Here is a 17,162-nt window from a genome sequence, read left to right on the forward strand (position 1 = left end):
ACACCGCTGTGTACTTAAGTGCTTTTTCTTTTGGCTCTTATTGTTCTTAATATATTTGCTTAAGTTGTTGTTTGTTCTGAAAGCTGGTGTTATTCCTTTCTTTTTTATGTGCTTAGTTATTTAGCTGATATTTTGCGTGTATATATAATAGAGCAGAAGGTACTGAAAACTTTGTTTATTTGTTCATTGTATCCATTGTTTACTGCTATTTGTTTAATGATATTCAATCCTACTTCTGTTATTTGTTGACGTGGGAATTTCTCTTAATCTATGGAACATGCTATGGTAGGCTGCCAGTTTATATTGTGTAGGATGAGATTAACAGAAATTCCCATGTCGAAACAACAAACAAATAATAAACAAAATTTTAAACCAAAACCTGCATAAGGATGCCCTGAAATTATCACCAGAGAAAAAACCCTGTACCTTCTGCTCTATTACGTATACAGACAAAATATCAGCTAAACCAATAAATGAATGCTATGCTGGAAGAACGTTGTAACCGCCAATACTTTCATATATGGGTTTTCCATGGAACAACATTCTAAATGTGCACAATAATGTACTGCTGACTGTGGGGAATATTATAAGACTTAACTTGCCTGTTTTGGTAGTTTGAAAATTAGTCAACCTTTAACTTTCGGTGTAACAACGTTGTATGTGTTAAAGTGGCTCATCTTTCGCATCAAATTTTCTGCATGTGTTTTGTAAATCAACATTTTCAATCGTGTAATTTGTCATTTCGAGCTAAAATGGATGTTAGTATAACCAATTCAGTGATTACCCAAATTAATAGAGGGAAAAACGTTTCTTAATTTTACGTTTACTCCTTACTTCCACACAACAACGTTTTAACCGACGGGGATTTAACACGTTTTATTAAAATATAGCATATAAGTTCATAAATGCTTGATTTGTATAACCTAAGGTTATTTTTGTTGATGTTAATGTTATGCATCCTATAGTCTATCATATTACGCTCATAAATATTTTTTTTTCAAAATAATCAATTATAAAGTGTTTTTTCAATTTGTCAACAAAATGTGATTTGGCGTTTACAACGTTGTTCGAGCATAGCATTCAAATAGACAATGGCCTAACACATAAAAAAGAAAGGAATAACAGCAGCCTATATAGGAAAATCAACAACCTAACCCTTAGTCTCCCACCACGTTTAGTTTTTTTTTCCAGTTACCAACTGTACTTTTAAATTTACCTTATTTTATTGGTCATAACTTTTAACAATAAGCTAAAATCATTGTTTATTTCCAACGATCCTTTAGAGCAGGGGTCACCAATTAGAGGACTGTGGTCCCCATCCGGACGGTGAGCTACTTTTGTGTGGACCGTCATTAAATTCAGAATACATATAGCATTTGGCAATTTTGAAAATGTTTGGCCATGAAATTGTATATTATGTTTGACTCAACTTATGTGTGCGAAACTGCTTATCAAGAATGAACTTTATTAAAAATCGGTACAGATCTCAGCTAACAAATGAATATCTCAACTCTCCAATGAGAATCAGTTGCACCAAACTCATTCCAAACTTCAGACAGGTTGTACATAATAAAAAATGTCATTTTTCTCACTGATTATTTTTTGATGATTTTAACTTCCAATCGTATAGTAAGATATTTGATCACGTGTTTAATTCTGTCCAATCAGATTAAAATTATACTGAGAATTATCTACTGTAGAAAATTACCGATAGAATTTTTTTAAGTAGATTGTTTCTGTTTAATGGCAACCAGTTTCCTAGTTTTGACAACTGTCACATTTAAGAAAATATCCATAATATACGTATGAAAAAATAATCTTACGGATGTCACACGACAGTAAGAATAAATAAGAAAATAATGCTTCATTTTTACTCAAATTTGTTGTCATTGGGCAATAGCCACTCGAGCCCTGCGGGCTCTTGTGTCTATTGCCAGACAACAAATTTTCAAAAAACTGTCGCATTATTTTCAAGTTATTCTCACTCTCTTGTGATATTATACCCAATAATTTAGTTTTGTAAAGAATGACAAATTTTCTGATGCGGTTTTTTTGTGGATTCCTGTTCAAAAATGTCCCCTTAAACAAATCAGAAGCCCGGGATGCCGGGCAAAACAATTTTTTATACAAATTCAAAATTACCTTTTAGCCCCGAAAATTGTAGGTATATTTAAAGTAAGGTCTCTTGTCATTTTTTTCAAAAGTTGATAGTTTTCGAGTTATAAGCGATTTAAAATCTGAAAAATGTGAAAATACCTACGCATTTTCGAGGTTTGAAAACTCATATGTAAATTACTAGTTTTCAGGTTGCCAAGTGCCTAAATTGAAGTTTATAAATTCAATTTAAAGATTCTAACGAGTAATCGGGACTTACCTACTTCAATATAGACCATTGTTTTTTAATTGTTAATTATGCGAGTCCACTCGACTTTTAAGTAGCCACACATCGCAATTTATGGTGCATCTCTGTCGCACTTATTATACATATTATATGTACTTATGCAATAAATGCCCAACAAATACTTCACATTTATTAAAATTTTATAATTTATTATTAACATATTTTTTTCTTAATGATTTATTGGAGATATTCTTCTTTAGCGGCGAATTGATTGAGGATAAAATTGTACATAGATCCGCGCGTCTGCGCACACTGACAGTATGTAGTTCTGACAGTATGTAGATCGTAGATCATTGCTAATCTTTCAAGATAGGTATGTATTTATCTGTAACCGTGCAAATAAGTCATTAAAAGAATATATTAGTGTTTTTAGGAAATGTATTATTTATTATAATTCTTGTGTTTTTGGATTTGTGTTTCTCTGTAGTAAAATCATAAAATATTATGTAAGCATAACATTTTTACACTATATGTCGCCGTGTTGTGTAATTAAATCCGAAACTTACATATTAATTTCTAGGGCCTCGCTGGAGTAGTGGGTAATGCGTTAGCACTGAGATTGGAATGACGCTGGTTCAATTCCTGGGCGATTCATATTTTTTTTTTATTTTTGGTTGTTTTAATAAAAATTTTTTGAAAGTGGTAGATAAGAAAGTTAGTTTGATTCTTAAATAAAATACAAATAACCTTTTAAGTACATTTACTTCGTTTAAATTGCCTATTATATAATAGAAGAATATCTTCTTACGTGCGTACAAAGTACACACACATTCTTTTTATTTATTCAATTAATTATTGCCAATGTGCTAATTAAATACGCCAATAAAAACAAACGGTCGAAATTGAAATAAACCTCGATAACTCATCAGAATCTTGAAATTGAATGTTTAAACTTCAATTTAGGCACTTGACAACCGCAAAAATAATAATGTACACATAAACTTTCAAGCTTCGAAAATACTTATTTTCGCATTTTTCAGTTTATAAATCGCTTAAAACTTGAAATCTATCAAGTTTTGAGAAAAATGACAGAAAAATGTTTAAGATGACCCAAAAATGATAAAAAACATATTTTCGGGAGCAAAAAAGGTGATGTTTTGGATTTATTAAAAAACTGTTAAAAACAATTTCTGCCTAAAAATTTCGCACTGCATCCTTCTGATTTGTTTACCGAATTGGAACAACCAGACAGGTAGTGTTAACTCCGAACCCCAGAAGTGTCATAAGTTTCCGAAACGGACCCTCAGGAAATATAATTGGTGACCCCTGCTTTAGAGTACCTACAAATCTTATTGTGTATTTAAAACAAAATCGTTTGAATGACATTTGAAGTATTAACCTTTAACTACTAACTACTAACTACTAACTAATTCCAAAGTTTAGTCAAATAATCCTGACGGGTGATTTTAATATTGACTTTCTGAACTATGATTGCAATGAAGTAAAGAAAATAAAAAACTTACTCACTTGTTTTAATTTAAAAATGCATGTTAATGAAGCAACACGTGTCACTAAATTGTCTCAAACTGTAATAGATTATTTCTGTTCTAACTTTGAGAAGGATTATGTTCAATGTATTGTATTTGACCCCAATCTGTCAGACCATAAGGCAGTTGTTGCTTCTATCAAAATTAAGAAATTTAGTAAAGGTAAAGATAGTGTAAATAAATTTAAAATTGGTCGCCTGTATAGTAAATCTAACTTTGGTAAATTTAGATTAAAGTGCGAGAGTCTTGACTGGTATTCTCTCCTATCACAATCGCCTGAGCCATTTAAATCATTTCATAATACAATATGTGAATTTTTTGAAAGGTCTTTTCCTAAACAAAAGATTAAAATTAAAAATAGAAAACCTTGGATTACAAATGGCATTAAAAATTCCTGCAAAACCATGAGATCGCTCCATTATATCAAAAAATATTACCAAGATGGTAGGTTTGTTACCTATTATAATCAGTATAAAAAGATATACAGAAATGTTATTAAAACTGCAAAAGAAAACTGCTACAAGCATAGAATAGAAAACTCCTCAAATGTAACTAGGGAAACTTGGTCTATAATAAATGAATTAAGGGGTAAACACAGATCAGGTAATAGTCATCACACTCCACTTCCAAATGACTGTAATGAATTTTACTGTAGCATAGCCGAAACTTTAACAGCACAGTTGAGACATGGTACAGATCCTTTGTTATATCTGAAGAAAACAGAAGTTATGTGTCCCTTCATAATTTATGATACTAATGTTGAGGAATTAAAAGAGATATTTAAATCAATCAGAAACAAAAACTCTTCGGGTTATGATGACATCTCTATAAGAGTTTTCAATAATCTACCATACTCTGCTTTGGATGTTTTATCTATTTTAATTAATGATAGTTTTAATGCTGGCACGATTTCCTGAAGATAAATGTTGTAATTCCATTGCACAAGGGTGGAGATCACATAAACCCTTCCAATTACAGGCCAATTTCTCTGATACCTACGTTGGCAAAAATAATAGAGAAAATTGTTAAAGCAAGATTAATACAATTTTTAGAGGTTAACCAACTACTAAGTCCGAAACAGTTTGGTTTCCGTGGTAACACTGGCACGACCGACGCGATTTTCAGTTTTTTAGAGATAGCTTACAATAATATTAATTTAGGCGAGATGGTTGCGGCAGTGTTCTGTGATTTGACGAAGGCTTTTGACTGTGTCAATCATGGTTTGCTGCTGCAGAAGCTTAAACACTACGGAATTAAAGATAAGTCACTGAGTTGGATGGAGTCATATTTGTCGGGTAGGAGTCAGTTTGTTAGAACAGACTGTGACTCTGACTTGATGAATGTAACTTGGGGAGTGCCCCAAGGCTCGGTATTGGGACCAGTTCTGTTTTTGGTATATATAAACGATTTAGCCTACCTTGATGTATCTGCTCATTTCACCCTTTATGCAGATGATACCACTCTTATATGGCATGCTAAAGATTTGAATGTCTTACGCCAATCTGTAGGTAGGGAACTCTTAATGATTGGAAATTGGTGCACGGCGAACTTTTTGACATTAAACACTTCTAAAACCAAGCTTCTGTGTTTTAAACATGTTATGCCTGAATTACATCTGGAACTTGAACCTCAACTGTCCGTCAGGTTTCTTGGCCTGAATATTGATCCTGACCTTAAATTTAAATCGCATATCGAAGCCTTGAATTCAAAACTTGCATCTGGATGCTATGCAATACGGTCGACTAGAAGGGAGCTTGGTTTTGCCCAAGCAAGAACTGTGTACTTTGCACTAGTAGAGTCACATCTTAGATTCGCAATTCAGTTTTGGGGAGCGTGTAGTCAGGAGCTTTTCAGTAGTGTGTTTTTGCTTCAAAAAAAGGCAGTACGCCTGTTGTGCCAGGTAAATTCTAGAGAAACGTGTAAACCTTTATTTATTAAACACAGTATCCTTACACTTGTATCTCTTTTCATTTTGGAAACGGCAAGCATTATTTTTAAGAATAAACATCTATATGAAAATAATAATCGATCTGGACGATTTGCTAGCAATTTAGCTTTGATTACACCTAGAAGCACACTAGTCAAAGACTCATTTATTTTTAACGGCATCAAAATTTTTAATAAACTACCTAGTGAAATAAAAAATTTGGAAACTATTAGAAAGTTTAGAAATTCATTAGATAGACTGCTCGCTAAGAGGGCCTATTATGATCTGACAGAATTTTTGAGGACCATTGGAGCTGATGTATTTGTGATCTTGTGTATATTTTTTTTTGTCAATTTGTTTGTCATTATTGTTTGTGATTTAGTTTTACAGCTTGTAGTTTGTTTGTTTTTTATTTTTGACAATACTACATATTTTGTAGTTGTTATATAATGTAAATGTGTTATGTGTTATATTTTATATTTAGTCATATTTTAATTTAATTTATTTATTTAAAACTCTTAAACAGTGTTTGTCAACAAGATTTTTTCTTAGACAATAAACATATATTCTCTCTCTCTCTCTCTACCCGCGCATCAAGTTATAACATAACTACACGCGTGGCATACTTTGTACGTCACAAGAAAATACACTTAAAAACAGCGGATTTGTTTAATTTTTTTTGAAAAAATACACTTAGTTGTTTGTTATAAACCTTATTCGGCATCAGTGAATACTTGGAGTTCCTTTTCAGTAAGCCAATTGGGATTTATAACTGGAATCATGGAATATCTGGATTCCATGATAAATAAAATTACTAATAAAAAATTTTTTAAATGTGATTTTTTACAGGAGAAAAAGTATTGTTTACAAAGAAAAATATATTTTTTGCCATAATGACTAAAAAACAATTAAAATATGTACTTATATTACGACTTATAGTAATATAATCCTGGGGTATATTGTCCACCACCGGAAACAACAAATAATAAAATGTAAATTACGATCTTTCCAGAACGCCGATTATAACGAAACTAAAACCAAATTGTAAAACACGTTCCAGTGATAGGTGAGAAAAATAAGCAAGGTCAAAAATTAAATTTTTAAATATATTTCCAGTAGAATTCTTATATCTGGCGTATAAAGTACGCCAGCGCGTGTAGTTAAAGGTTAAACATCAGCTGATAACAACTAATAGATAAACAGAAAATTCTCAAATTAGATCTACTTCAATGCTTGGGATATAAGGGTACCAGAATTTGGTTGTACTTAAAAGTACAGTGGGGAGACTACGGGTTAAGCGAATATATTAAGGACAACAAGAGACAAAAGAAAAAGCACTTACATGTGGTGACGGCCAAAAACTTACTTTGATCAAACTGGTAGAACCTTTAACTTGTTCGCTGCCGTCTCAGTCAATATGACCCAGAAAGTAGCTTTTCCACAGACCAGCTCAGTCAATATGACAGAGCAATTTTGTTTCATTTTCATGCCAGAGCCACATTTCGATGAATTTCTTAATATGGGTGACATACATTTCTTTCATAACATTATCCCTGGAAATCCACTTCTGCGCAGCTTGGTCCAAAGAATGAAAATTTTTTCCCATCTGCAATATATTGCCCTGCTTAGTAAAAACGTCAGGTCTACAATTTTCATTTTTTCGTGATAAAGTTATAAATCCACTACTATTAGACATTTAGCATCTTATTGCTTAGTCAGAAAGCCCTTTTCTGCCAACTCAAATCGTACAAAAGCGTAAATTTGTTTGTCCTTTCTACAACTAATAGCCGTTGTGCTTAGAATAAACGTCCTAATAACCTTATCACAAAAAACGAAAATTGTAGATCGGACGTTTTTACTAAGCAGGGCAGTATACCACTTAGCCTGAACGTAAAAAACCATACAAGACACTCTGGCAGTGAAAGAGTTAACAAACATATAGCAGAACACAATAGGGCTTTCACTAGTAGAAAAACAGATTTTATGTACGAACTTAATCTTCTAGCTAGATCATAATCATTCTTTTAATGACCAATTTTAAATTCTCCATATTAAAATAAAGGTCTTATGCTATCTTTATTAGAATCTACGTAAATTAATAAATTATCAAATACGGATATATAACTTTAAATGACCAACTTGAGACAAACATCTCAAGTTATTCAGGTAAAGACTGTATCAGAAGTGTAGATGCACAGTAAAAATTCATCGCTTGCGAAAGGCACTGTGCACCAGTTTTCAATGCAAAGAAAGGCAACAGTTTTCAGTGTTTTATTATTAAGAAAATAGAGGCAAAATTTCGGGCCAATGCTTTTTAAATACATTCATCTTTTTAGAATCCTGAGAGAACTAACAAGTATTTATTTTTGAAAAATTTAAACGCAGAATTAAAGATTACATTATTACTGAGGGCCGAAAGTCCCTGAAAACTTCTATAATGTTTATTTTAATAAGTTACAGGGGCGAAAAAGAAGAGAAAATTGAGTGTGATTTTTAATTTCAAATATCTCATTCAAAACAAACTTTTTGTATGGTCTAAGGGACTTTCGGATCTCGTTAATAATGTAATCTTTCATTCTGAGTTTCAATTTTTTTAAAATATTTATTAGTTTTTTCAGGATTCGAAAAAAATAGAATGCATTTCGGCCCGGAATTTTACGCGTATGCTCTTAAATAAAATGAATTTCCATAAAGTAAAGGTTGAGTCCATCGCTTAATGCAATATTTATCAACAATGTGATTATTTGTAAATAAAATTAAATACTTTCTTGCTTCTTTAAGTCCCTACCAACATTGTGGATTACTCATCAGCCGAACAAACTGAGGATGACTTGGATGAGCAGATCAGAAAAGCCAGTGTAGTATGCATTGTGTACTCAGTGGATGATGATGACTCTATTGAAAGGATCACCTCGTATTGGATGCCTCTTATTAGACAAAATCACCCCGATGGCACTTGCCCAGTAGTGTTAGTGGGAAATAAAATAGACCTAGTAGAGTATTCCACAATCGATGTAAGTTTTTATGAATGTTTTTCTATTATTTTTAGTTGAATATTTTGAAGATTATTTTGATTTTATGTAATGTTTTATGATTTAATTATAGCTAATATGCTTGCCATCTATTTTGTATTTATAACTTAATGATTGCATTATCTATAAAGTTTATTGCTTACAAAGTAATTTACAAAACTGCTTAAAAATTCATGACTTCGTCTGGCCATGGTATCTTCAGAATCCTTCTGTACAACCATAGCTCAAAAGCCTGAAGTTTCGATAAAGTTTCTGTCTTCAATGTCCACGTTTCTACTCCGTATAGAAGCACTGAGTACACGTAACGTTTAAGGAGCCTTATTTCTGTTTTTAGGGTGAGGTCATGGCTCTTAAATACAACTCATAGTCAAGAATGCACTTTTGCCTTTCCAATGCGACATCTCCCACGGAGTATTGTCCCACGACTCATTGATTATAGTTCTTAAGTAATTGTATTGTGAGACACATTCAATTCTCATTTGGTTCACATACAGATTTGCTCCAGTTATGTTTTACTTGCTGATGATCATTAGCTTGGTTTTGTTGGTGTTTATATCTAGTCCATATATGCTCTACTTGTTTCTGTTATTTTGTTCAGCCCTTGTTCATTTGTTTTGTTTTACAACCCTTCTATGGTATTGGAAAACACTATTGTATCATCTGCGTACCGCAGGTTACTGATCTTGGCTCCATTTATTGAGATGTCTTCATCAATATCTTTTAGAGGCTTTTCAAAAATGTGCTCTGAGTTCTGAGTACAGATTGAATATCAGCGGTTAAATTAGGCAATAACCCCCGTTAAGGTAGGTAAAATTTCCTCACTTCCAGAATTCCATTTTTTAATATTTTTTACGTTCTATGCGATTAAAAAATAAGACTCAGCGCAATTTTAACCCTCCACCTCCTTCCACCTCCCTCCTCCACCAAAAACCTCATTGTTTTGTTTTTTTTAGATGGGATATAATTTAACAATTTAACAAAATTCACATGCATCGTTCATACTTTTACAAAACATGTCTATTTTTTATAAACCCTTAGGTTAAGTGTACATTTTGCCTATATTAATGGAGGGTACAATTTTTTCACGAACTAATTAACATTCCCACAAAAAATGAATTTCTCTATGGATTTTCTTCTTCTTCTTCTACGGCACTATAGCCCAAATTGAGCCTTGGCCCACGGTTCTTAGACATTACTACGGTTGCCTAAATCGACTAACCAATGAAAATTAAGGGTGAGATTACGTCACGAGAGTTTACTGTCATTTGAATCGTAATATGATTTTTTTCGAATCCTGAGAAAACCAAGTATTTTAGAAAAATTTAAACGCAGGATGCAAGATTACATTATTACCGAGGGCGGAAAGCCCCTTAGAATAAACAAGCAGATTCTATTGAATGAAATATTTGAAATTAAATATCACACTTCTCTTTTATTTTCAGCCCTGTAACTTATTAAAATAAACATTATAGAAGTTTTCAGGTACTTTCAGCCCTATGTAGTCTTTCATTCTGAGTTTAAATTTTTCAAAAATATTTATTAGTTTTCTCAGGATTCGAAAAAAATGAATACAATTAAAACACATTGAGAATTTTGACATGCGTCAAAATTTTGCATTAACTCAATGTAAAATACTGAACTGTTGAATTCCAGCTTCCCTAATAATTATTGTACATCAAAAGACATTAGAAACTATTTGTAGAGGATTGTAATCTGTATTGGAAATAACTGTTAAAATTGGTCTACGTAATTAAACATATTCCAAAATTTTGTAAAAATGCAATACATTTTAGTTTTCAGCCCAAACTTAGGCCACACACAATGCAATAATGTTCACATTTTTGAACTGTCAATATTTTTATTTTATCATCTATTGTTTAAAAACAATACAGTTGATAAGATACCCTCAGTTGTGGAAAAAGGATTAATAATAAAGATTTTTTTATTCAGTCAATGGTGTGAGCACTGTCAGTTAAATAGTAACGTGTGGCCTTACTTTTACACGCATACCTATTGTGGCAAATGTATCTTATTTTTCAAAATTTTGGAATGCATTTAAATCGTAGAACAATTTTAACTTTTGATTTTAATACAGATTTTAATTCTCTACAAGTATTCTCTCATGACTTTTGATGTAAAATAATTAAGGAAGCAGGAATTCAACAATTCAGAATTTACATTGAGTTTCCTATGGCCCTTTTTTACGATTCACCACCCGGTATAAGATAAAATGTGTACTATTTGTCTTATTATTTCATAATAACACAAATAATACACATATATACACAATAACACACATTCAATGATCGAAAATCATTTAAAAATATGGGAATGTAAACTCTTGTGACGTAAAGTCAAAAATATAAGTCTCCCCACCACCGTCGGACAAGACAACCGTAATAAAGTCTAATAACCGTGGCCTTGGCCTCCTTTATTTTTTGCAGAGTTCGAAAAAACCAAGGTTTTTTTCGAAAAAACAAAAAAAAACAGGTTTCTTGGTTTAAACCAGGTTTATTTGGTTTAAACCAGGTTTTTGTGATACAAAGTATAATTAGTCTAAAAACTTTAAAAATGAATAAATTATTTTATAAACTTAACTAATAAACAATGAAAAAAATGGTTAAGACAACTTTTATTTTTATTTACACACACAAAAAATTAATACATATAACAAAAAAATATCATCAAACGTTATAATATTCAAAATAACTAGGTTCAAAAGTAAAAAAAAAATAGAAATTATTTATCTTAATTTTCTTCATTTGCGGCAGCTGTAGTAAAAACTTCAAATAAAAACACCAGTTTGGAGGCTCAGTAAAAAAATAAAAATAAAAAACCAGATTTAAACTAACTGGTTTTTTAAAGAAAAAAACCACTTGGTTTAAACCAAGGTATTAAGCATGTTGGTTTAAACCTGCCAACCCTGTCTCCACCCTTGCTTGTCTGTGGCTGCTCTTCTCCATACACGGACTCCTAAAAGGGCTTGTGCGTCGCTGTTTATGGATTTTACTTGATTTTGTTTCTTTAACTGTTGTTTAGAACTTCTTTCTATATGTATTGTAGATTAATTTTTGGACAGTAGGGTATACTTTTTGCATCATTTTACAATTCTAGAATTTAAAAAACAATAACTTCGGGTAAATAAGGTCTTCTTTTTCTTCTCATATCTTTTTGTCCAGATTGGGAGTCCAGTTCTTCAGTTTATTCTTCAGGCGTCTTTTGTTGGGGCAAATAAGCACTAGTTACTAAATTCAATCCAATTTCTTGTGTTGATGTTTAAGCCTTATTTTGATTAGGTTTTAGTTTACTCTGTTATAATCCAGAACAGAAATTTTTCCAGTTTATTTATATTATTATTATCATTGGTTCTACTGACCCTCGATGGATTCTTATTGTTATTCTCAAAATTGCTCTCTTAATTGTTTGAAATCACCTGGCTGTTGTTTCTAATAAAATCCATAACTAGTTTGATAATCGATCACTGTTGTTTTATCCATTTAAGCTTTAATTTTAATAATAATAATATAATGTTCTTGAACCCTTATGTGGAGCATAGAGCTTCAGTGAAAACGTGCCATTAGGTTCTATTTTGAGCTAAGGCCTTCACCTCATTCCAAGACTTTCCTTGACCTCTTATCTCGTCCATGATGGATTTTCTCCATGTTTGTGCTGGGCGATCTCCCACTTTCTGGACTTTATTTCATTTGCTACCCGCTTTTGTTGGGTCAGGTGTAGTAGATCTTCGTTTCTGAGGATGTTTGGCCAGAAAATACGAATAATTCTTCATAGACATTTGTTAATATAGACCCGCAGTTTGTCTGTAAGGGTTTTTGTCACTTTCCAGGTTTCACATCCGTAGAGTATAACAGACATGACATTTGACTGGAGCTTTAAGCTTTAATTTTAATTTAGCCAAAACAGATTGTGCTCAGATGGAACATGATGTAACACTCACTGATGGTTATTTATCAATTTGGTTTCTTACGATATTATAAGGGGTATTTGTTGCATATTTCCACACATATAATCTATGTTTAGGTAGTTTAAAAAAGGGTGTTCATTATACAAAGATTATATTTGCAAAAATCTGTGAAATGGTCTCTCTTTTCATTTCTTTTCATGTTACTTTGTCTAGAGTCTAGACTACTTAAAATTAATGTATTTTTGTTATATTTTTCATAGATAAGTGCATTATCATCTGTGAATTGTTGTAGTCTTATCAGAAATGATGGGCTGAGTGAGATACTTCACTCCAGTTTGTTTATATACTTTAAAAGATCATTAAATTTGATTAACAAATACTTATCCAGGCATTTACTCAATGTTTGGTTATTAAAAATTACATAGTCATAATTTTTATTTTTATACATAGCCGGGACTAAATAACTCCAATCTTTTTTTACCAAGAAACACAATATTTATGACTTCCTTCAACCCATAATGGAAGTCTAGATTGAAGATAGATAAGGATCAGGATGCAAGCGTGTTCGTGGCCTAATATCATATGAGAGTGGAAGGCTTGGGCTTTAACAACTTGCTGAAGAAGATCCAAAACAGAAGAATTTGCCAAAATGGGTAAAGTCGTGTTATTTCACATTATACAACTCCAGAGAAATACGAATGATCCGTCATAAGAGTCTCTTTCGACAGCTACGTTAAGTCTATCCTGTCGATTTTGGTTTCTCCAAACTCTAATTCGATAATTATCTGCTGAATGGCACAATTTTGCCATCTGTCAATACAACACTGTAAGCGTTTGTGGCTCATAAAATCGCATTCTTTTCTGTTGCAAAGTGAGTTTCCAAGCGGACAAAAGTCTTATTTTTTTTATTATAGGTTATTCACTACATGCAATCAATAAACAAAAAAATTATAAGCATGTTAGTTGTTTGTTCAAAGGGGTGTAAGTATAAATTTGGATTTGTTATCCAATGATAACAAAGACTCCACTAGCCTCTTAAATTATTGAACTGTGCCCTGAAAGGGTAAGTAGTTCACTGCACTGCACTGCACGACACTTTACTTCACTGCTGCTTAGAACCTATGTGGTAGCTCCAGTGGTTTGTGCCTCCTCAGTCTCCGAGTCTGCTCACTATTATCCAGCAGGTTTAGTGCAAGATTATTAGGGTGGTTTTCTAATTTTGTAGTCTTATTGTAAACAAATTTTTCAGCATGCAATCTATTTCTAATTGTCTGGTAGAAAAGCTCTAATTGAGACACCCATGATTTGGTTTTCCCAAGCATTCAGTGTCAGAAAATGATCTTGTGTGTAGACATAGACTAAGAAGCTGGGAGACATCACACGAGTAACCTGAGTATCAACTCTAGTCTGTGTGTTTTCTTCGATTAGTATAGGGTCCTAAGCGCTTCCTATTAAATTCATATATAGGGTGTCAATTTGAAAGTTGCCACCCCCTATAATTTGGTTCCTATAGAAAATCTAAAAATATGCAAAAACACGTCAAATTTATTTGTAAGGGGGACATTTTATAGACCACTTTTTAACTAAATTACATATACCCTCTAACGAAGGCGGACACAATCCCCAAAATCTTTAATGGAAAGGGGGGTTGAGTGATACCTCATTTTAAAGATCGTTCGATTACCTTTTCAAAAATACCCATAATTTATTTTCAGTACTTTTGGAAAAATCAAGTGAAACCATACAGACATTAAGTATCGAGTTCAGAACTCCAAAACTTTTTTTGGAGTATTGAACTCCAAATTGATTTTTTTTTGGGTATTGGAGTACTTAGAGTATTTTTGGAAAAAATCAAGTAAAACCGTAAAGATATTAAGTATCGAGTACAGAACTCCTAAATTTTTTAGAGTATTGAGTCCAAGATTTTTCCAAAAGTCTGATAGTACATTCTTTCACGGTTTTTGCTCTAAATTTTAAAGAACCGCTTGGATTGACATGAAATTTGGCATACGCATAGCTTATATGTCAAAGAAAAAAAGTGATATTGTTTCGATGTGTGCTTTTGCCCTGGGGATGACTTTCACCCCCTTTTGGGGGTGAAAAAATATATGTCCAAAATAAGTCCGGAAATGGGTAAACTGACAAATTTTAAGCAACTTTTTTCTATAGAGGTTTTTCGCCAAGACAACACTTTTCGAGTTATTTGCGAGTGAATATATTCATTTTTCAACAAAATAACCACATTTTTAGACGGTTTTTTGCAAATAACTCAAAATGTAAATATTTTGTCGAAAAAAACGTTCTTAGCAAAAATATAGCCTGTAAAAAAGTAAAAAAATGGTGTACGCGTTAGGTCTCTGAACCTCGTAGAGCCAGAGTTATATAGCCAAAGAAAAATAGATTTATATTCACCAAATTTCAAATAGAATATTTGGACGTGAAATATCCAAAAAATTAAGCACTTTTTGGGGAAAACTTATTATAACTTTTTTAAAGCGTTTAAAAAAAGCTTTATTTCTGTTTTTATAAAAAGTTCTAGCATTAAATTTAAGCAAGTTACGCTCAAAATAAGGTTGGTCCCTTTTGTTTTGGCAATAAAAAATCGGGAAGACCACCCCCTAATTAGCAACTTAAATGAAATTAATCGTTACCGCTTCACAAATTATTTTACTTACGTTGTGTTTATATGATCTGTAAGTTTCATCTATTCAAAGTGCTTATTTTTGAAAAAATTTGGTTTTAAAGTAAAATTTTTAAAAATTTTAATTTTAAAAATATTTTTTTCAAAATAACTTAAAAATTGTTAGAGATAACAAAAATCTCGAAAAACAAAAAAACTCAGCATTGCATTTCTGAATAGCATGTATTTTTTTGTTTTTCTGTTAGACCAAAATTGATTAAGATTTGGTGTTTCTAAATTTGCATACATTCGTGATCAGTGACTCGTTCAACCCCTTTTAACTACAGCCCTTTCAAAAATAAGGACTTTGAACCGATGAAACTTACAGATCATATAAACAATACATACACGAGTCAAGAAACTTGTGAAGTCGTAACGATTAAGTTCATTTGAGATACTAATTAGAGGGTGATTTTCCCGATTTTTTTACCAAAAAAAAGGACTAACTTTATTTTGAGCGTAACTTCTTTACTTTTGGTGCTAAAAATTTTTTTTATAAAACAAAAATGAAGCTTTTTTTAAACACTTTAAATAAGTTGTAATGAGTTTTCCCCGAAATGTGCTTCATTTATGGTTATTTCACGTTAAAGTATTTGGAATTTGACGAATATGAACCTATTTTTCATTAGCTATAACTCTGCTTCTACTAGGTATAGAGACGTGATATATACACCATTTTTTTAAAAAATTTACAGGCTATATTTTTGCTAAGAATGTTTTTTCGACAAAATACTAACTATTTGAGTTATTTGCGAAAAACCGTCTAAAAGCGTGGTTATTTTGTTGAAATAATGAACATATTCACTGGCAAATAACTCGAAAAGTATTGACTTAGTGAAAAAACTCTATAGAACAAAAGTTACTTAAAATTAGTCAGTTTATCCATTTCCGGACTTACTTTGGACGAATATTTTTCACCCCCAAGAAGGGGTGAAAACCACCCTCAGGGCAAAAGCACATATCGGCACAATATCACTTTTTTTCTTTGACTTATTAGCTATGTGTATGCCAAATTTCATGTCAATCAATATGTTTTGCAATATTTTACCGTTAAAGAACGTACTATGAAAAGAAATATAAGGTATGTGGTGTTCTTGAAAAGGTAATTGAATGACCTCTAAAATGAGGTATGGTATCACTCAACCATCCTTTCCATTAAAGATTTGGGGGGTTGTGTCCGCCCCACTAGAGGGTTGATGTAATTTAGTTGAAAACTGGTCTACAAAACGTCCCCCTCACAAATAAATTTGACGTGTTTTTTGCATATTTCTAGATTGTATATAGGGACCAAATTATAGGGGGTGGCAACTTTTCAAATTGGCACACTGTAGAACAAAGTGTGCGTGAGATGTCGAAATTTATTAGTCGATTGAAAGGCGTGTCAATGTTATTATGTATGGAATATAACATCGTTCCATAATATAAAAGAATAATATATAAAAACATAATATAAAAGAAGGACGTCTTCCAACAAGGTGGTCAGATGACATCAAGCGCATTCAGCACAACTTAATTCAGGGTGCTTAAGATCGGATGCAATGGAAGTATTTATGGGAGGCCTATGTTCAGCAGTGGACTCCAGCCGCGGCTTCGCTAGGTGGCTCGCATTCGAAATATTGAATTTTTCATGACACTGGCGCATAAATCAGGATGAATTTGACTTATGGCGTCGGTTACGTTAGTTTTGAGTGTTGCTGTAGTTTATAGTTTCTT

At 32.2% G+C, this 17,162-nt stretch overlaps 1 protein-coding gene across 5 annotated transcripts in view; it reads left to right on the forward strand.

The window, feature by feature from the left end:
- Positions 1-17,162, forward strand: part of LOC126885642 (mitochondrial Rho GTPase) — a 59,372-nt gene that overhangs the window by 958 nt on the left and 41,252 nt on the right. For all 5 annotated transcript variants that reach the window (XM_050652294.1, XM_050652293.1, XM_050652296.1 and 2 more), the window contains one exon: positions 8,597-8,829. In XM_050652294.1, the coding sequence (XP_050508251.1) occupies positions 8,597-8,829 (233 nt within the window). The remainder of the gene's footprint in view (positions 1-8,596; positions 8,830-17,162) is intronic.

This window comes from Diabrotica virgifera, chromosome 5 (assembly GCF_917563875.1).
Source record: "Diabrotica virgifera virgifera chromosome 5, PGI_DIABVI_V3a".
Classification (NCBI taxonomy): domain Eukaryota; kingdom Metazoa; phylum Arthropoda; class Insecta; order Coleoptera; family Chrysomelidae; genus Diabrotica; species Diabrotica virgifera.